Source organism: Eleginops maclovinus, chromosome 19 (genome assembly GCF_036324505.1).
Source record: "Eleginops maclovinus isolate JMC-PN-2008 ecotype Puerto Natales chromosome 19, JC_Emac_rtc_rv5, whole genome shotgun sequence".
Taxonomy (NCBI): Eukaryota; Metazoa; Chordata; class Actinopteri; order Perciformes; family Eleginopidae; genus Eleginops; species Eleginops maclovinus.
Genome location: NC_086367.1, coordinates 19,170,692 through 19,191,935, shown reverse-complemented (window position 1 = coordinate 19,191,935; position 21,244 = coordinate 19,170,692). Strand labels below are relative to the sequence as shown.

The 21,244-nt window shown below is 42.7% G+C and overlaps 1 protein-coding gene across 3 annotated transcripts in view; it reads right to left on the bottom strand.

Moving 5' to 3' along the window:
• plekhh1 (pleckstrin homology domain containing, family H (with MyTH4 domain) member 1) overlaps positions 1-20,323 on the bottom strand; it is a 33,887-nt gene extending 13,564 nt beyond the window's left edge. The window contains exons 1-12 of one of the 3 annotated variants that reach the window (XM_063908001.1): positions 20,117-20,323; positions 15,308-15,493; positions 7,900-7,962; positions 6,421-6,570; positions 6,241-6,324; positions 5,867-5,948; positions 5,197-5,376; positions 4,020-4,705; positions 3,227-3,305; positions 1,886-1,977; positions 1,653-1,800; positions 745-881 (exon numbers count right to left, since the gene is read on the bottom strand). In XM_063908001.1, coding sequence (XP_063764071.1) covers positions 745-881; positions 1,653-1,800; positions 1,886-1,977; positions 3,227-3,305; positions 4,020-4,705; positions 5,197-5,376; positions 5,867-5,948; positions 6,241-6,324; positions 6,421-6,570; positions 7,900-7,962; positions 15,308-15,454 — 1,848 coding nt within the window. In that variant the 5' untranslated portion in view covers positions 15,455-15,493; positions 20,117-20,323. Of the gene's footprint in view, positions 1-744; positions 882-1,652; positions 1,801-1,885; positions 1,978-3,226; positions 3,306-4,019; positions 4,706-5,196; positions 5,377-5,866; positions 5,949-6,240; positions 6,325-6,420; positions 6,571-7,899; positions 7,963-8,777; positions 8,964-15,307; positions 15,494-20,116 lie in introns of those variants that run through there. The other 2 variants (XM_063908002.1, XM_063908003.1) reach the window with 2 other exon arrangements.
• Positions 20,324-21,244: the final 921 nt, after the last annotated feature.

The following is a 21,244-nucleotide window of genomic DNA, read 5'->3' as shown; positions in this document are numbered from 1 at the left end:
AACACACCAGACTGCTGATACTGGATCTGCCTAACTCACATTGCTTTATATATATTCACAAGCTTTATTTGTCATGTGCAAATAATAGCTACAGCATAAGTTTGGCAACGGAAATCTTGAGCAAAATATGTACATATAAGAAGAAGACATACTTTTATTAACCCCTTACAGGGAAATTGCTTTTCTTTACTCTGTTGTGTTACACACACAGAGGATATACATGCACACACAACCACATGCAGAGAGGCAGCCAGGTACCCGGCGCCAAGGGAGCAGATAGAGGTTAGGTGCCTTGCTCAAGGGCACCTCGGCAGTGGCCTAGGAGGAGAACTGGCACCTCTCCAGCTACCAGCTCAATCCATATTTGTTTTGGTCCGATCGGGACGTGAACCGGCGACCCTTCGGTCCCAAGACCAAGTCCCTACTGACTGAGCCACTGCCGCCCCTAAACATATATAAATACGTAAAATAGTTTTAGCAGTGCGATATGAATAAAGTGTATATAGGTTCATTTATTTTATTTGGAGCTTTGTCTTGCTTCATTTATTTATTTTTCTGTCATTGTTTTCCTTTGCTTCTTTTGACTTTTAGCTGCTGAAACATTGAATTTCCCCGGTGTGGGTTCCTTTAAGTTCTTATCTTATCATAATAATGTTTCTTCTGTAAAATGGCAAGTTATTGGTGCTTTCAGCCATTTGGTAGTAGAGTAATAATGTGGAAATGACAGCTAAAGGCTGCACTCACAGGCCCGATGCTCTCGCAGGAGTAGGCGGAGGTCCGCTGGACTTTATGTTCTGGTTCAGAGTAGTCGCTGTCCAGGGAGTACGCATCAGGGGGAATGGCATAATCGCTCTCTGAGCTGATGGAGGACATGGACACACCTAAGAAAACAGGAGACAGCGCATATGTAAAGGACCAGAGAGTTAGAAAAGCAAACAAAGGGATAAAAACACCGAAAATAAATTATACATTTCTTGATTCAGAGCCAGCGGGGAACAGGAGGTTTGAGACAAATGGAAAATCCAGACTCTGAAGTCACTTTTAGATATGATCAGTACGTGATGCTCCATGCATTCCAGCAGTCACTCTGCATTGAGCTGGAGTGGTGAGTGTCTGCAGCTACTGAGTGCTGTAGTCTGCTTCCATTAAGCTGCATCATTATCTACTGCTGATTCAGTAGGGATGTCAAAGTGGTACTTTCTGTCCTTCCAATGCAGATTCTTGCTGCATACCATTCTGGTGAGCAGACGACATGCTGCCTACTCCGTGCTGGTTATCTCTCTGTTTGAATGGAAAATAATGGGGCAGAACGGTGCTCGGCCTGTCTTAATGACTTTACATTTCATTATCTTTTATCCTAAGACTTCTACAGTGGTCATACACCTTTATCAAAGACTTCAGGAGCAATGAGGGGTTCAGTATCTTGCGCAAGGACTTTTTAATGTGCTGACTGAACCATTGACCCTCTGATTGTTGGAACAACATTACCCCTTGCTGATAAAATGTTTGATTTCAGTTCATGCTGGAAGTCCTACCTTTAAGCAGGTGATAAAACACGTAATCTAAACATGTCTTGTCCTTTATCTCCAAGATTTCAAAGGTTGGTGGTTTTCAATCTCTTCATTTGTCTGCTCTGTGAAGTTCCTCCTCACCTCTCTTGACGGCTCTGGGGCTCCCAGGGACGCTGCCCTTCTTGTCGGGGCTCAGGATGGAGGTGCGTAAGCTGGCCAGAGAGCTGCTGTCGTCCTCAGACCCGGAGTCATCGTCAGGCAGAGGAACGCTGCTGATCTGAGTGGCTTTCTGAAACAAACATTGGAAAGTGTACTGTTGAGTAACACACAACCTAAAACAATAATATAACAACAACAAAGAATATTTCACTCACCCCTTTCAGTGTGGTGTAGACCGGTACGTTGATATTCTTGTAGATCAACTGGATGAACGGACCTGCCGCTGGATATTGGGGTAAGTTAGACCCTGCAACATACACAGGACGTTTCTATTCAGAATTTATACGTCTTTACTGTTATTTTGTTACGAAATGTACAAAAAACAAAGCAAAGCATTTATGTACATGATTTAGAATGTGTAAATAATGGCAGTGGTCACAAATGGCAATTACAGAAAAGAGTCTGAATAGTTGCTAAGCAGGAAAATAAAGCAGATAATATGCATCTATTTGAAGTTACATACACCCAGGAGGTTATGTTGTTGGTTTCCAAAACAGGATAACAGAAGAACTAGCGGCTAAATTGTCATGAAAGTTGGTGAAATGATGTCATATGGGCCAATTAAGAACACATTAGATTTTATGGTGGATTTAAATCAGGAGGCGGAAACAATAATTATATTTTTCAATTATATTGAAAAGATAGGGCATTTGGTGTTGGTAGGGGTCTTTGCTCTCAGAGTGCCCAGAAGAAAAGTACACAGATTTGCAGCAGGAGACAAGAACATGGGGGTAAAGACAGATAAGTGGTTTTGAGCACTGGCCCTTGGTATTCATTGAGATCTAAACGCTCCAACAGATGCACCTTAAGGCACAAACATGAGAGGAAGCTGAATAAGCCACTTGGCAGTCAGGGAGCTGTCAGACCTCGCTGTCTGCATCCTGACACGAGGGAAGATGTCGGGACAGAAAGCACCGCAGTAATTACACCCAGACCCCCTCCTTTCATCACGGCTGATTAAAAAGCTGCCTCTCCTCAGCTCCTCTTTACTTCCCCGCTCGTCCTCGGCTCTTTAAAGAGAGAAAGAGCGGCCCACACCTGTGCAGGTGTGTGGAGCCTCGGGCCAGAGGAAGTGACATCAAAGGCGGCTCTGACAGATTCAAGCCAACCACAGCAGCAGCTGAATGACATGTCACTTCACAGTAATGAGTCCTCTCTGCACCACCTAGGCTCATGAAGACGGACACACACACACCCAGAGTTACTCACGGCTGTTTGTTTTATTTTAGCTTGTTTGAATTTCATATATTCATAGCTCTTTAAGGGCTTTTTTAATTGTCCTTTATTTGCCCTTAATAATGTTTTTCTTTTGATGATTCTAATATATTAAATGAAGGGTATTTGAATTGCCTTTACACGTGGAAATCAGCTTTTGCTTTCTTCTTTGCTATCTACATTAAACTGACAATAAATGGATATCGCTGAAAAGTGTATGTACTGCACGTGAAGGAGGAGTGGACGGCTAGATTTATCGTTTCTGTCTGCGGGGGACTCACCTCGCCCGGGGCCCCTGGCTCCAGGACTCGCCTCTGAAACTCTCATTCCTGACTTTGCCACAGCGTAGATCCGACTCTCCTGCAGAGAACAAAGGGAGTGATATTCCTCTCCAATTACCTTTCAGTGTACTTCAACATTCATGATAAATGCATTACGACAGAAAGGCTTTTTTCACTTTTGCGAAATACACAATTTAAGGAAAAGTTTGACGTTTCTGGAAATACATTTATACACAGTTTTGCCAAGAGAAGGAAGAGGGAAATCATTATTGACTCTATATCGATACAGCAATAGGTTTGAACTATACCAGCTATTTTAGAGGAAAACAGCTCTGTGCAGCTCACATACAGGAAATATATTGTGTGCTTAATCTGTCGTAAAAACAATCTGTCATTTTACGGTAGGTTATATCTTGGACTATCTATTTATAGAATTGCGAGTTATCTTAACTCTGTGTTTTACTCCTCAGTTTGTATACTGATGTCAATGATGAGCTTAAGAGATGTTCGTAGGCAGATTTTTTTCCATCTTTGGACCGAGCCAGTCTAGCTGTTCCCCCTGTTTCCAGTCTTTGTGCTACTGCCTGCTGCTGGTTGCTTCATATTTACTGCACAGATATAAAGCGGTAACAATATTCTACCTTCTCTCAAAATGTCCTTTAATCATCCAAGCCCTGAGTCTCAGGCAATGACGGACACGAGAGAATGTATCCAACTGCATTGCTCATGCTTGCAGATAAGATTTAAACAAAAAACTGAAACGGAAGTTCAATAGATAATTATCTCGTCATACCCATGAAGGGAAGCGGTGTAACGGAGGTGTCGGTGGAGGATCGAGCTGCTCCAGTTCTTCTCCCAAGAAGGAGTCTCCCCCCCGGCACAGGTCCTCCAACCCCGACCCCTCCACCACCCCGTCCATGCTGTCAGGGAGCCCGTCGTCAATGTCCGTCTCCTCCACCACCTGCGAGAAGGGCGAGGTGCCCGAGCTCTTGAGGGTGGAGCAGGTGGAGGAGGGGCTCATGATGTCGATGTTGACGTTGAGGTGGTGCAGGCGGTCCAGGCTGGGCTGCGGCTGGCTATAGTGCTTCTTCACCAGCTGGATGCTGTCCCTAGGGGTGAGGGGGGTCCGGACTTTAGGGAGCGTCATGCTAGCGCCCGATTGGTGGACTGAAGGATTGGGGAAGGGGTTGTTGGTGGAGGGGGAGCGCGACAGGAGGGGGCTTTTAGGGGTTATCCTGAGGGACAATTCCGGGGAGCTCGGGCCGTGGGCCATCTCGTAGGCTGAGGAGGAAGAAGAGGAGGAAGAGGACGAGTGGAGGCACTGAGAGCGGAACTTGCTGTTGAGCTCGTCGGAGGAGTTGTCTCTATCCGAGCCCCCAGCCGGACCCTCGGGGACCACCAGCAGCTCAGGTCCACTGACAGAAACATTGTCCCCGAGACAAACCGCTTTACCGCTCTGCTCAGGGGTCCTTTTCACGTCTGAGGAGACACAATCATAACATTTCAGAATGAGCTAACATGGACAGAACAATGTTCAAGGAATATATACGTTAAATCTTATGAGAAGCAAGGTGTCACATCACTATATGAAGTAAATATGGATAAAAAATGGTTGATATTGGTTTTATTGCTGTATTGCTTGAGTAATTTAATAAATCCAAGCAGAATACCCACACAAAGGATCAACATATCCGACAGTAAGTCATTTATAAGGAGTGCACCAGGATTCATGCCAGTTTGCTATAGTTTGAGACAACAAATGTGTAAAAACGTGATTTAAAAACACTGAATCTGTTTGCTAGTTATTTACTTCCTTATGAGCAGAATTCTGTAGAAAAAGCAAAACAAAACTTGGGAAATCTTCAACTGGCTTTCATTATTGCCAGTTCTGTTCCAGTCTGACCAGGCAGAAGTGCTTCAAAAGCTTCCTGCTTCCCCTCCCCAGATACTATAAATGAAGTGCAGCACACCTGTCGGCGAGGTCTTGATATTAGAGGCTCCTCGGGGACCGGCCTGTCTCCAGCTGTCGTCCTGTGCAGGTGGTGTGTCAGGGCAGCTGGGAGGAAACAGCGGGTTGCTGGGCACCAGGTGGGTATCTATTACAGGGGAGGTGGCAGGAGATCCAGAGGAAGCATGTTTCTCTAAGAGAGCTGCAGGAGAAACACAACACCTGTCACTCTGGGAATATATCGTAACAGAAACATTCATTCCTTACGCGTCTACATGACCTTTTACTGTACAACTGCTAAAGAAATACTTAAAATATCTGCTTTATTTGAGAAGAAGTAGGAGTGCTATGACCAAATATACAGTGCAAAAATTCATGTAAATCAAATCCTTAAATTAATTTATGAATTATAATCTAATACTTCACTACTGGCTCCATTAACAGCATGGTAAATGTGTTTACTTTGTTTAATTTACGAGTGTTGAACTCAACAATGTGGATGGGAAAAGCTTAGAGAGAACATTTTATCTTTTGGATGCAACACTCCAATCATACAAAAGAAAGAGTACATATTTATTTATTTTAAAGTAGCACCTTGTATAGAATATTCAGACTTGACAAGACATGAATGAAAATGAAAGCCTAAAAGTCTTTGATTCTTTCTAAATAAAGTATATTCTGTTGTTTTTTACCTTGTACTTTGTCCTGCAGCAGCATTATCTGCTCTGTCTGCTTCAGGTTGGCCATTTTCAGCAGCTGGTTTTCTTGCTCCATCTGCAACAAAGCACATGTAATAGTCTCAAACAACAGCTTTTACACAACGTTAATAACTGAAACAATAACATTCGTTTCTCATTTTGAAGTTCATATTGTAATTTGATGGTTATGTAAGTGTTATGGCTCTTAAAACTGTACAGTTATAGGGAAACGTTTCTAATTTCTGACTGTTTATAAGCAGCTATTATTAAACATTTCCAACATTAAGCATGTCTTGTTTCCACAGATCGTCACTGAGCAGGCTGAGGGCTTCCCTGAGTTGGGGGTGTGTCTGTACGTGTGATCTTACCTCTTTGAGCTTAAAGGTGACCCAGTCTTTAATCTTGGCCGCCTTCTCTTCGATAATCTTGGCCTCCTGGGCTCTGACTAAGATCTGCAGTCAGAGGAAACAGGTTTTTTTGATTATATAACCTACATTTCATGAACATAAATGGACATTTCTGTCCTTAATCCTTTGCTTCATCCATACCTGTTTTTCCAGCTGCACCTCCAATCTCTTTATCACAGCATCTTTTTCTTGAACCTGATTGGTCAGCTCTTGATACTTTCTGTACAACGAGCTCTCTGATTCGCTGGTTTGTATGTTTGCAGACTTCAGCTTTTCTTCCATGACATGGATCTGAAAATGCATAATCAGATGAGTTAATTCACGAGCACGCTGCACGGCCAAAAGAAAGCTCCAATTAGCATGGTCCGTTAACTTTTGATAGGCACCAGACAAAGTTGGGTAGGAAAAACACTTTTTGATAACTCTGACAAGAAACGGTTTCCTAAGCCTTCAGGTATGTGTTGTTTTCAAAGACAGGGCACCATTAATTTACCACCTACAGAAAACACCTGGAGTGGCCAGTAATGACAGCAAATGGGAGAATAAACACAACAGCAAGAGAGACAGCGTGTGTGTGATATCTACTGGAGGCCATTTCCTATCCTTTGTTGAGTCCTAATTTGACTTCTTCTTGATTCTAGAAAAAAAAAACACTGAATCTACTTCCTGACTTCTGGATCCCAATTTTAGGATTCTCTTATACCAATCAGCTTTCCATGACAATTCGTTTTTGGTCTTGGAATCCACAGCTTGGCAAAAAAAAGGTTAAAGTTGAAGTCCACTTAGTAGTTTTTTCTAGAGCACTCAACCGTCTTAATGGTATAAATTTAACTTTTGAATGACATTTCCAATTTATGTCGTTTTGGGTTATGGTTTCTATTAGCCATGATAAATTACCAACATATTTAATACAATCTAAGAATTTAGTAAAAGTGTCAAGGTTTCAAGGTTTCAAGGTTTTATTGGTCATATGCACAGCAGATACAACGTATATGTTGGCAATGAAAATCGTATGTCGCGTGCTCCTCCAACAACTCCACATACATGGTGCAAATAAGATAAATAAAATAGTGCAAAAAGAGAGAAGAATATTTACAATAACAACAATAAAGATTTGAGGATGTGAAATATATACATATTTGGAATACATTGAGAGTATTTAAACACTTTACACTGTTGAATGAGGAGGTATGGACAGATGCATATATTATGTATAGCAGATGTATATGGCAGATATGTATAATATATAGATATGTGTACTATAAACAGATATGTATGGCAGATGTGTATAATATATATATATATATATGTATGTGTGTACTATAAAATACATACATAGTCCAACAGGGTAAAAACACAAGCAGTGTATACAAGTTGTAAACAAGCTAATAGTTTATAGTCAAATTATCACATTGACAAGTAAAAAGAGCAGAATAGTGTCAATGATTAACATTTTTAGAAAAAAGGTTAGAAAGTACGCTAAGCTAATTTGGAAGTCTGTTAGAAACCTGTGTGATCACCACTCATGTTGTCTTCCCTATTGGACTTCTTTTTTACTGATATTGTGGAATTATCCTTTAATATTTTACAAGCAGTAATAGATGAGCAGCATCTCTGCACCTGTTTCTCAGCGCTCTCAGCTCGCTGGTCAGACTCTATCACCCTCTGCTCCAGCTCCTGCATCTGGGAGAGAGAGGACAAAAGAGTAACATTTCATTTAAGGAAAGAGAAACACCTACTCTAGAGCCAAGAGCGACAGGTTCCTGCAAGGCACATCCCATAACCTGCTACAGAAAGCCATATTACTCAGATAGACCACCAGGCTCACACACACAGCTACACATGCACGCAGACACACTTAATCCTTCACAATCAGTGTTGGCATAGGAAGATATATAAAAGATTAATGTCGTGGGAAACCAACTTAGGTGAGGAGGAACACAATTCTTATGAAGAACATCTTGATGAATGAAAGTGGAAATACGACTTTTGCAGGAATAAGAGGGTTAAGCATTAGCCTGAGTCAGAGAGAAGAAGCAGCTCAAGAAGGGTAATCCTGTGTACAAATCCAATAAGTGACTCTTTAACAAGAAGTGGCTCTTTAAGCAGAAGGGCACAGAGAGCGGAGAGGCCCTGAGAGGATCTTTGCAGCGCTGCTCAAACAGCAGAGATGGAAGAATGCCACTATGTGTGTGTGCACAAGCTTGCGTCACCTTTTGTGCAAGCATGCATACTCATGCTTTCAAAGGCCAACACTGTCCATCCTGCAAGTATGCACACATCTGCAAGTACCCTCTCTCGCAGCAACACACACACACACACACACACACACACACACACACACACACACACACACACACACACACACACACACACACACACACACACACACACACACACACACACACACACACACACACACACACACACACACACACACACACAGGACTCCCTTTCTTGTGAGTTCAGTGACCCAGGTGACAGGAGAACAAACACACTAATGGATCCACACTGCGGCAGAGATGTATTTGAATTCCTCCCGTCATCTTTGTTTCCCTTTCTTTTCTCTCTCCCTTCACGTCGTCACCATAAAAGGCCCCTCTGATTCCCAGAATCCTCCACTCTCGACATTTGAACGCTTCCTCACAGCCAGATTAACACTCCCTAAAGCCGGAGTGCATGTTGATGGTTAGTGGTTGGATGACTCCTCACCTTGAGGTCAAAAACCTTCATTGTGAGTCAAAGGTTTCACCGAGCCTGAGCCCGAGAGCAAACAGCACTTTGTCCTCTGTTCAAAAACAACAAGAAGGAGAGGGGAGCAGCACTGGAGGAGAATACAGAGTAGGGAAAAAGTCAAAAATATAGAACAGATGTGAGAGGAGTCTTCAGAACCATCAGAGTAAAGAGCTTCTACATCCAGTTTAAGGACGGGTTAGAGGTCAGGAGGTGGGGGCTGTGTGAACTTGACCTTACGTAGTTCACAAAAACAAATGGTGGAGATATCAGGACTGAAAAGAACAGCTTTAGCATCACAATTGGGATTCAAGTGGTTTCATTAAGGGGATTTTGTTGTGGGTAGAAAGACAAGTCAATAATAAAAATCAGAAGTTAGCAACATTTTTTAAGATGTAGCATCATTAGCTGAACTCAACACCGCCTGTACAATACCATAAACCATTTTATTATCCATCCAAGATTTGATTTATCTGTTTATGCTTTATAGTTCGCTCACTTTTTTAATCCATTGATTCCAGCTAACTATTAAAACTGTAAATCCATCAAAGTTTATTAAAAGGAGAAGAGGACGACTGGGGAATGTGAACTTGATGTAGTTTCTATCTTCTTCTGAAGGTCAGTCTTTCAGGATGATTTATTCAAGTTTAAATCTCCAGTACCCTAAAGATTTAATACACCTCCAAATAACCTTTGAAACCGCAGTACTTTTGGCGGTCTATTTTTCCTTTGAGACTGTGTAAACTCGTGCTGCCACTTTATCTCTGTCTGTTTAGTCGCAGCAGAACCCAACTGTTGAGACAGAGTCGCTGAGCCGGCATGAAACAAATATGTCTGCAATCCAGCATCTGTTGGCCTGTGCTGCTGCTGAGAGGCTGGAAACTGAGGAGTTGAGGGGGGGGGGGGGGTGTGTGTCACGTTACGGAGAGCTCTCAATTAGCAGTTTGAGTGGCAGACTTCATGATATCCTGAATATTTTCCTTCTCCTGCTGCGGTACATAATCAATACAGCACCAAATCCACAAGAAAATAGTCCCAAACAAATGCACTATTTATTCTTGTATCAATAACTTTTGCTAAAAACCAGTCCAGCTGTGTCATTAAATTATTGAGCCATTCTTAAATTGAAATTATATACTTGTGAGTGTTAAGGATTTACATATTCAGTATGAACAAAGACCATCAAATACATCCCCCAAAGAAGAGAGAGAGAGACTAATGCTTTGTTGGTTTTGGTCTCTTGTATGACAAAACTACAGATTCTCTCCTCCTTTAAGCTTCATTAGAGATTTGCAGGATTATCTTGTGGGGAGCGCAGAGTTTTCGGCCTCCTCCGTGTCAGTATGGATTCCAGAGGGACTGATCATATCAGAGGAGAGGAGATAAGATGAGAGCGGCCACAGACACCAGATCATCATCACATCTGTCACAGATAAACACTGACACACACATCTGACGGATCAGATTATCCTGGTGACTTGATTGTTTGAATCCGTCACCATTTGGATACAAAAATCTGGATACAAAAATCTAATGGTAAAAAGGAAAGGAGTAGTAGGTTTTACTGAAAATAGTTCATTGAGTTTTCTACCTGCTCTGGACTTTAATCATTAACCCCTGAGCAGAGCTGATGGTTAGCAATAACAGGAGCTCAATCATTAAATGTTAAAGAATCCCCGTACAAAAGAGGGGAGGGTGGACACATAAGGGAAGGATAAATAACAGGCTAGTAGAGAAAGGGTAAAAAAAATACTATTTCGTACATCAACATTTACATCTTGAAAATTGCACTCCTACAAGTGACCTATAATGCTCCTATAACCCTAATGTCTCAGGGATTGTCTATTAAATAAACTTTAATCATTAATTTAAAGACAAATAGGAGGGGATTTTAATAATTGAGCAAGCCGATAAGGTGGTCAAACAAAAGCTCCTCACTCTTCCTCATAAGGGCTGCACACGAGACAACCAACCCGAACAAAAAGACTGACCAAGGCTTTTTAAGTAGGAGCTGATCCAAACAAATCCTGTCATGAAAATAAATGTTTACACACACACACACACAGACACACACACAGACACACACATGAACCTGGTGACCTCAGAGTCAAACTGCAGTGTGTTGCTGCTCTAGCCATGTGAGACTCATGGAGCAAATTCATCTAATCTGTCCTCTATTATATTATCCAAGTAGTGAAAGGGAAAACTTGGGAGTGGGAATACCACCCAATTCTTATTCCTCTATGCAAGGTACTTTTATATCGTCGCACAGCCTTAAGACATTCAAACATTTTTTTAAAAAGCCTTTTGGTTACTACTTCCTCTTTGCTTTTGGATATAGAGCGTCTTCTTATGTAGTCATTCCCTGAGAAAGTAAGATGGCGAGTATTATAGTGTTTTATTCTTCAAAAAGCTCTTTATTTTCCTCACACTGCCTGTGCTGCAGCACCTCTTTTCACCCTCTGACTGAAACCAGAGTCCAGTCTGCTCTGATTGGTTAGCTGGCTGGTTAGGATGTCTTGCTCCTTAGCCTATCACGTACAATGTGTTGGAGTGCTAGCCAACAGAAGCGAGAGTGTTACATAGTGATTTCATTATGTTACAGATGTTAATAAAAGGAGTCCAACGGAGGCGTTTCAGGCTTGGGGAGAGACGTGTGGGAGAAAAACTTTGGGATTCAAGCCTTTGCAGACCATTTACACAAAAAAAAACACACTTCAGGAAAGGGAAACCCCAAAAAGCATTATAGGGCCCCTTAAATTATTGAGTTGCATCCCTTTAGCCCCAAAGACTACATCTTCTCCGAGCCACGTTCCTAGTTCCTCCTGTTTGGAGAAGTTCCTGCACTCATATCCAGCAGCTGACAGCTGTCGATTGCACTCTTCTTAATCCGCAGTAAACACTCTTGAAGGGAGTACTCGTCCTGTTAAACTCCTCACAAGGCAAATGGGGCATCTCCTTCTCTCCTCTCCCTCACACACAGTCGGTCTCTGGGGGATGGACGCCATGTCACAGGCTACCACGTCAACCTTCTCTTTTTTTCCCCATGTTTTTCCATACCAAAGTGGGTCAATGCGTAAAACACTCCTAACTTGGCAAAGGAGGAGATGAAGAGCGTGAAGCAGACTTTCCTAAAAGTAATAACATGACGGCATGGCAGTCACTCAGCAAACCAACACACACACACACACACACACACACACACACACACACACTCTGCAGCACGGGCCTCCACTTAGTGCTGTGTGTTACAGAGAGTGTATGCATGTGTGTTTATGAGAAGAGTAAAAGAAAAAGTGAGAGATGAATCGGCCTATTTCTTGGCACCATGCCTAAAAGGACGTCCAACAATCCTCACTGTGTGTGCCGGCTGTTAACTGGAAAGTAATTAGTTAATTTTCAGGAAGCTTCAACTCCTCTCTATTCTTGGCATCATCACGGAGTTTAAAATATAACATGTATGAACAAACACTACTTTGTACAAGTGTGTGTGTGTGTGTGTGTGTGTGTGTGTGTGTGTGTGTGTGTGTGTGTGTGTGTGTGTGTGTGTGTGTGTGTGTGTGTGTGTGTGTGTGTGTGTGTGTGTGTGACTCTGGGTACCACTTCTTAATAAGGCAACATGAAACCATGGCTTTAAGAGCGGTTAAGGGATAATCCCGACATTATTCTACATTTTTATTGAAAAAGATTCCATGAAAAGACCAAAACTCGTTTACATTAGTCCACCTCTGAGTACACGCTAACCATTACCTCATACTGAGCACTTCATATATTAAGAAAAAGCTCACAAATATATACTTTCATTTTTTTTGGAAAGGGTTAAGTAACCTTGGTGCTGCAGATTTTATTAAATGTCACTCAAAAGGAATACAACTGTGATTTTATTGGGCACTATTTTCTGTACATACCATATAATATATACCAATATAACTAAGTGCCATGATAGTATGTGTAGGACTTGTCCAAAATAAACAGTATTTGCTCATTAGACTTATAATTAACCTTTATTGCCTTTTTGTCTCCATGTATTTCACTCATTTTAAACCAATCAATCAATCAGAAATGATGTATTTGTTCCACATCTTCAGTCATCTGTAGCTGTTATTATAGGAGCCCTTGCTTGCTGGCTTTAAGTATTTTAATAGGATGTTTCACAGTAAGAAAAAGCGGCCATATCACCAGAAGCATCTTTTAAAAAGTAATTCTGCAATGTTTTATAGATCAGTGATAAGACAGAAGAACCTTTTGGAACCTCCTCCCAGACTATTTTGGTGTAAGAACCAGTAAGTGTATTGGGTGTGTGTGTGTGTGTGTGTGTGTGTGTGTGTGTGTGTGTGTGTGTTTGTCAGGACCTGACAGAGGACACAGCAGGGAGTCGTCCTGCTCTTATCAGACATGGGTTCTGTTTGGACTGTAAACATCCGGCTGGCTGACTGATTGAACCTCTCTCGCACTAGAGATGATGCAGAAAGTTAAAACGCTCGATGCTGCAATCAAAATCCGCTCCGAGCTATACAAGTTTACAAAGAAGATAAGTAAAAACTGTAAAAAGTCAAGACGGGAGATTTGTTTTTTAGCTACTACACCCACTCCTCCTACCTCTAATCCACACACTTTCTCTTAACAGAGCTGATGTTCCGATGACAGCCGATTGCTTTCCAAAATGTCTGGTAGTCCGGCTTTACAACAGCCACAACTTTACAAGCGTTTGGCCGACGGCCGGTGCTTATTTTCCCCCCGACTTTGAGGGGAAGCAACAGAAGTGATGAGTTAAATATTCCTCTTGCCTCAAACTGTATCCAGCCTCTGATGACACAGAATGAGTGGAGCAAAAATGTTTACCAAATACGCAGAGTAATCCCATCTGTCTTTACGCACACACATAAACACACAGTCATCCACACCTGTACTCCTGACTGATTCACATGCTTTAATCGTCTTCTCGTGTGTAAAAAACTTAAACACAAGGCCAGGAGGAGTAGGGGATGATGAGGCAGTGGGACCTGCACAGTGTTTTGCAGATGAGAGTGGGCCGGCATGACTAATCCTTACAGTACTATGGCATGCTTAAACATTGAAGCATTATGCAGTCCAAATCACTGGCACATGCTGTAGTTTAGGTCAACTAAACAAGCCAAATGTCCCTCAAAACCAGATAACTCTTACATTTCTGAACCTTCTATCTATTAATGTAAGTGTTTTATGATAAACCCGTCAGGTGTAATAGCTGTCTTTCTTCTGACTCTCAGCTACAGTCTCAACCTCTTGGTAGTGAGGTGAAAGAGGAGACTGAAAGCACAGTTTCTCTGATTAGAGACAAAGCTTTCCAAAGGTTTTGGGAAAATCTGCAAACTCTTTGGATGAACTGCATTTCCCATCTGCTTGGGGAATGTCATGTTCGTCCAAGAGGAGCTGGAGGTAGTTTCTGAGTCAAACTGAATCTGAACTGCTCTCCTTACACTTCAGTAATCTACTCTCACAGGGACTGGTTTGAGACCATTAAATCTATAACGTGTACATTTGAAACGTGTGATCAAATATTTGAATCCCTCAGGTTTAGATCATGAACTGCAGAGCCCTGGTTTGACCTCGGCTGCATCTCTTTCTCTCATTTCCTGTTACCTCTCCACTATTGCTTTGAATAAAGACTTAAAATGCTCCAGGTGAAATATATGGAAAAAGAAAGAGTAGACCCAGGTTTGAATGCTCGAGCACATTGTCTTCAGTCTTTTTTCCAGTCACATTTTGGGATGTGACTGGCCCATAGGAAACAAAAACTCCAACTATGTAAACCAAAGGTCACCATAGCCTCAAAATCTACAGTTGCAGGGCAAAGGAATTACACAACTTCGCCCATTCCTTCATGAATGTTGGTATGACTGTTCTTTTTTTATATGCAAACGAGTAAAAATATTTCAAATTCAGATTGGTGGTAAAAATATACAACTATGATAACCTAATTGTTGCCACAAGTTATTTTGTTCTGTAGAATAAAACTTTAAATCTTGCCATGTTTTATTGTTATACAGTATTTTGATTACGTTTCAGGTCAGATTATCCTCCATGTTCCATGTAACCTTTTCTAAAAGGGTGGTTAGCTCATAGCTTATACAACAGTTACACCTGAGTTTATAAATGTGAATATTTAGCAGTAACTCATTTTTATATAACTAATCAGTGTAGTGTGACCTGTAAATCTCCACTTAGTTAAAACATTATAACTAAGCTACATTTGAACTTGTAAAGAGTTTGTGCAACTGCAAGCTCCGTTCAGCATGCATACTTTTTCTCTTACCTTCTCTGCCAGCAGCTCTCGTATTTTCCCCGCCTGCAGCCTGAACCTCAGCAGCTGCATCTCCAGAGCCATGCAGCGCTTCTGCCAATCCACGCTGGCTACTCTGACGGCCCCCGGACCGCCGCCGCTCTCCAGCACGTCGGCCATGGCGAGGATTCAGAAATCTGCCTCCTTACTCAGACTGCACTGGAAGACAGAAAGAAAAAACATAAGATAGGAGAAGGCAGAAACAGAGAATGGGACAGGTAAGAGTTCCCACAAGGATATTTGGAACATATAGGTAAGTAAAGTACAAATAAAATAATAAAGGATTAATCACAAAGTCAGCGGTGTATTGAATCGACTATTGTGAAACTAGCTTAATCTCATTCAACTTGAATCTAAATCTCTCAGCCCACACAGGACACTCAAGTAGTCCAGCTTTTCATTTACAACTCAAGAGGAGAGAAAGTGATTCAACCTCTTTAAAAGCCCTTTGTTGACCGCACTTCCCATGATTCACTGGGGTCATGTGAGTCAAGCAACGATGAGTCCATAAAGTTTAATGAAAGCTTCCTCTTACTTTCTGTTTTGCTATGTGAAATTGAACCACAATAATGCACTCACATGTGCGCAGGGACACAGTTTTGAGCGATCTCCACCAGCAAAATCTTTCTCTTCCTTTTCCTCTGCTGTCTCTCCGCATGCCCACACACACTGAACAAAACCCCAGCAGGGAGGCTCAGTGTCAGCGGGGGAGTTGGGTTCATGCGTGCCGGCTCCCAGGCCTGCCAGCTCCAAAGCAGGTCAGCGCTCTGCTTTTCAGCCAAATTACCTACTAACCCAAACCCCTGGTCCCTCGCCCCTCCCCACCCACAACTCTCCAGCCCTGCAATCCCTTCTTAATTACAAGGCAGGAGTGAAACAAGATCCTGCGCAGCACAATAGTGTCTTTCTGCATGACAGTCCCATCACAGCTTCAGAGGAGGAGGTGGGGGGGGGGGTCCGCTCGCCTCAGCAAAGAAAGGAGGAAAGAATGTGTGAGGATGAATGGGCTGAGTCCTGAATGTGGGAAACTGGGGCGCTGAGGTTATTTTTACCTGAGGAGGGCTGACTAGTGGCTATTTTTCTCTCATTCACAAAGGTTAAGGCCCAACTGTGTAGACTCAATGAAAGTCCGATCATCCCCAGATAAAACGAAGCATAACGATCCGCTTTGGGGTTATAACTCACAGGAGCGCAGTGATGTGTGAGATGTGAGTGACACCTTGTAATCCCTTAAGTGAAAGTGACACCAAATAAAGTATGCGTAAATTAGGTTTTGAAACATATCAGGACATCAGAAAGGCTACACATCTTCCGTCAGATTGAAAACCCACCTGTTTTCGATTGCTCCCAAAAAAGTAGTTAGGCTTATTGAAAGCACTCACAGACTTCCTGCTGTTTTGAGGTTGTATCTTATTGTTTGAAGCTGTCAAATAAAGAAACACAAAGTATAATAGTTGCCTCCAAGTGTAGTGGAGTACAAGTAAAAACTAAAATGAAAAATATCTCTGAAAGTTAAGCAGTATCCAAACAGACAGAGTCAAAGCGCAGACAGACAGCGTCAGCACAACAGCAGACATTCAAAGTCCAGCAACTCTAACTGCAGCATGGCACTCCCTACAATTAGCATGCTCATAAATACAGGCTTAGCAAACAAATTACAGAAGTCATGCATGTGGAGGTTTCGCCAGCCGACCGCTGTACGCAGGCCGGTCAGTCAAGGTTCTCCCTCTCTCTTTCCGGGGCAGACTCGAGGGTATGGAGGTCAAGTAAAGTTGTTTGCCGGTTTGGTGAAGAGGGAGAACCAGGCCGCAGCGGGGCAAGCAAGGACAGACGAGGCCAGGCTTTCCTCCAGGAGCTAACAGCTGGGTGCAAACAAGCCAACGGATGGTAAACCTCTCAGCACTGCCATGCTAATTCTCCCAGAAACAACTCCTTTAGCACTGCCAGTGCAGAAAAACCCAACTGAAGTGTAAAGTTTAACTCTCTACTGAGCAGGATAAGCAGAGGTTACAAAAGGCCACATGTCCTCTCTGCATCAGTGTGCATTAGCATCAAATCAACCCCACATCAACACCAGATGAGGTCATCTTCACGATGTGTGTGTGTGTGCGGGAGTAATGTAGCTTTTGTTACAGCTGATATTTCAGCTGGAGTCATTTTCTCCATTTGCATGAGCCTAACCCTCCATTGTGGAATGGTTCATAGAAACGCAAGAAGACAACTTTCCGTCAAGTCTGATGTTATATACGATCTGATAAGTACTGCTTTCTCCTGCAGTATCTTATCTGTCTGACATATCACGCCGATTCTGGGAACATTCATGTGATAGGGGGGAAAAAACAAGCTTTCCGGGAGCTGCAAGCTAGATCCATGTTTGGTAACACCCAGGCCACCCAGAGAGAGATGAGCAGCCCGGAATGGTGGATCGTCTCCTGGCTGCGGACGGACAGACGGACAGACGGAAAGACAGACAGACAGACAGACGCAAAGGCCCTTGGAGATTCTCTACTTCCATCTAGCTGTGAGACTTTACACGTGTCCGTGGCCAGAGCAAACACTGGGGAGGACGACTGAATGGAAACGCCACCGCATCCATCCCAGCAGGCTCATTTCTACGGCTGCCATCGCCGAAAACTGCTTTCCATCGACTACACTGCGAGACTGAGTGACATTTGATATCCAGAGATGGTTATTAAAGTGTTTGAATGGGACAGTATGCAGCGTTTCTGTCTGTCTGGGTGTTGCAAACACACAGAGGATGCAAGACACACGAGTGTGAGTCTCTAGTCAGTCCTTACATTGACTACAACCTCTTTAATCACCACACAGTCAAACACACGCTCCCCGGCTGGTCGTAAGTCTTCAGAGCCTGCTTACCAGAGTTTAGACAGACACAGATGGAGATACACACTGAAATAGATTGGAAACAGACACATGTGCACAAACACACACACACACACACACACTGCTGAGCATGCAGCTGCGATGATGTAAGTGATTAGGTGGTTCAGTGATATCATCCCCACCAGACGTTTCAAATCCCCGCTGTTGTTGTCTCTGCTGAGGTCCAACTTGGCTCAACTATGTTATGGAATCACCCCCCTCATAAACACACCCCGTCAAAATAAAAAAAAGACTCCCATCAAACAGCACAGGAGCATGTGTGAAAATCTAGGTCAGTCGTGTCAGATCGCTGTGTGTATGAAAGCAGACACAGGCAGATTATCCGAGAGCACGAGGAGTCAAGTATGGGTGCGTTAAATATTGCCTTATCTTCTGCTCCGTGGCCCCGTATGTTTAACAAAGGGGACCTCTGTCGACTCTCATCTGCTGAAATAGGCCTCATACTTTTGTTTGAATTAGTGCCTCACTATTTTGGTGCAGCTGGGATGTATTCCTATAAATAAAAGGCGAGGGGGGAACCAGCAAAGCAGATATACATTTCTTAACCTTTGACCCTGTTCTTGGAAAACTTGGAGAGTGTTTAAACGTTATGAATAACAGAGTTTGCCCTGCTTTGATTGTTATCTTGTAATAACTCACATCACAAACTCAAAATCTGAGATGAATGGGGCCCTTTTATGCTCCTTTTCAGGTTGATATTTCTATGTTGTGCCTCTACTGTTTACATGCTTTAATGTTGGAAAAGTGCTTTAATTTTCTCAAACTGCCTCTATACAACACATTACAGCAAAGGGAAACCCCCAAACAGCACAACAAAAGCACTTAAACCATGATTACACCCTTCCGTTTATCCGCCTGCCATATATCACCTTATCTATCTTATCGTCTGTCTATCTGCCTCACCTCTCCTCCCCTCCTCCTCCACCTCTCACTTTCCATCCCTCGTTGCTCCTTCCCTCTCCTCCTGCAGCACCTTTCCCACCCTCCACATCCTCTCCTCCTACCTTTAGCCAGCAAGCAGGGCTCTCTCTCTCCCAGCTCAGGTTAATGACAGGCTTCGACAAACTGACCACACTCATTTTCAGTCTCAGCCTTAAATACAGGCCCTGACATTCTTCTGTGCTGAGGTGTAAACATCTACCTCTGCAATTGTCCTGTCCTGCGTGCACACACACACACACACACACACACACACACACACACACACACACACACACACACACACACACACACACACACACACACACACACACACACACACACACACACACACACTTAAAAACCTTGCCTCTCCTGCAGCACTTCAGGGCATGGAGAAAAGGCTTTGTTTGCATGAGTTATAGTAAGAGACAGCCCTAACCATACATTGTGGGACAGAGTATATCTTCTGTGCATGATTTAGCTTGGATAGGTGTTCAGTAATAGCCAAAGCTGCTGCTGCTGGAGGGCTCAGGGTGATGTATGGAGCAGAAGCATTTATCCAGATGCACATACTGATGAGACAAAGTGCATGTGTGGCACTTATAAAGAAGCACGGTTTCCTCAAAAAAGCAACCACGGTTATGGCTTTTTTTCTGGGTTTGCATAGACTTAAATATATGCTTACCCCAAGAGCAAAAAAGGCCAGAAGAAGGAACAGGTGTGCTAGCTAGACGCTTAGAAGGAAAGTAGCAACCGTAAAACAGTCAGTCAGCAGAAAAAAAAAAACTCAACCCGGCTTCAGACATCTCTGGAAACACAGCGGCTTCAGTCCCAAACAAACTCCCGCGTCTACGTTAAATGTATCCCTCCGCATCTGCATGAAATGAGTGCGTGAAACGGAAGAAGCGAAGAGATAAACGGGCTCCACAGCAGCGAAGTCCCTCACAGAAACTTTACCTTGTGACTTTGTTGTCTCTTCCTCCCCCCTTCACTCGGCTTTCACAGACACCTTCCCCGGTAATTCGTCGCAATTCGTCTCATAACTTCCTCTTCACTCCGTCGACTTTCTCTCCGCTCTCATTCCTCATTCATTCCTTTTTTCCTCCTCTCAGGGTTTCATGTCTTGTGTCCGACCTCCGTCCCGCTGCTGCTCGTCCTTCGCTTTACTGTGCAGACTTCACTCTGAGCTCCATTCAACAGACTCATCCCATATTCCTTTAAAGGGCCCAATGCGGGATCAGGTTTCTGCAGGAGTCAGGCCCCCTTGTGTGCAGGAGCTGCTCAGGATATTGCATTAAGGCTGGCCGAGTTTCTCTCAGGATGTAAACACTGAGGATTTCTTTGAGCTGAAGGGAAACGTATGTTGCTCTATAGACTCACACAAAAATCCAAACCAGTTTTAAAAAATGGGATACTTTTATAACTTTTACACATCCCCATGTCAGTATATTTCACATTCCTGCACAAAGACGTACAGCTTCAAACCGCTTCAATTTTTACGTTCTTATATTTTTCCATATTTTATATTGTACATGTTCTTGTTTATTGTTTATTATGCCACTTCGTTGTCACTATACATCCCAAAACCAAGACAAATGCCTTGATTCTGTCAAGCTACCAGGCGATAAATGGGATTTGGATGGATAAACACACTAAAATGAACATTTATAAGACATATAAAAGAAACACACATTTTAAACTATAACTAAAACATTTGAATGAACTAGCAATTCATACAAAAATAAAATAACAAAACAATTTTAAAAAAGTTTACAGTTTTTAAGACATTTTACTCTACGGCTATTGTCTCCTCACCACGGCTCTTGAGGAAGTTTCAGGGAAGCACCAAAGGTATTCGGATACATCGTCTTATAACCATGACAGTCTGTACAACATTTTATGGCAATCCATTCAATAGTTGTTTATATATTTAGATATGTTAGCATTCCATTATCATGGCTAAAGCACTTCTCCCTCACTGACAAAATCATAATATATGGAAATGCAAGTGAAGCAACAATACTCTAAACTAATTTCTGAGTGGAGGGGGTCTTTATGGTCATTTGAAGCAGTCTGTATCCCTAT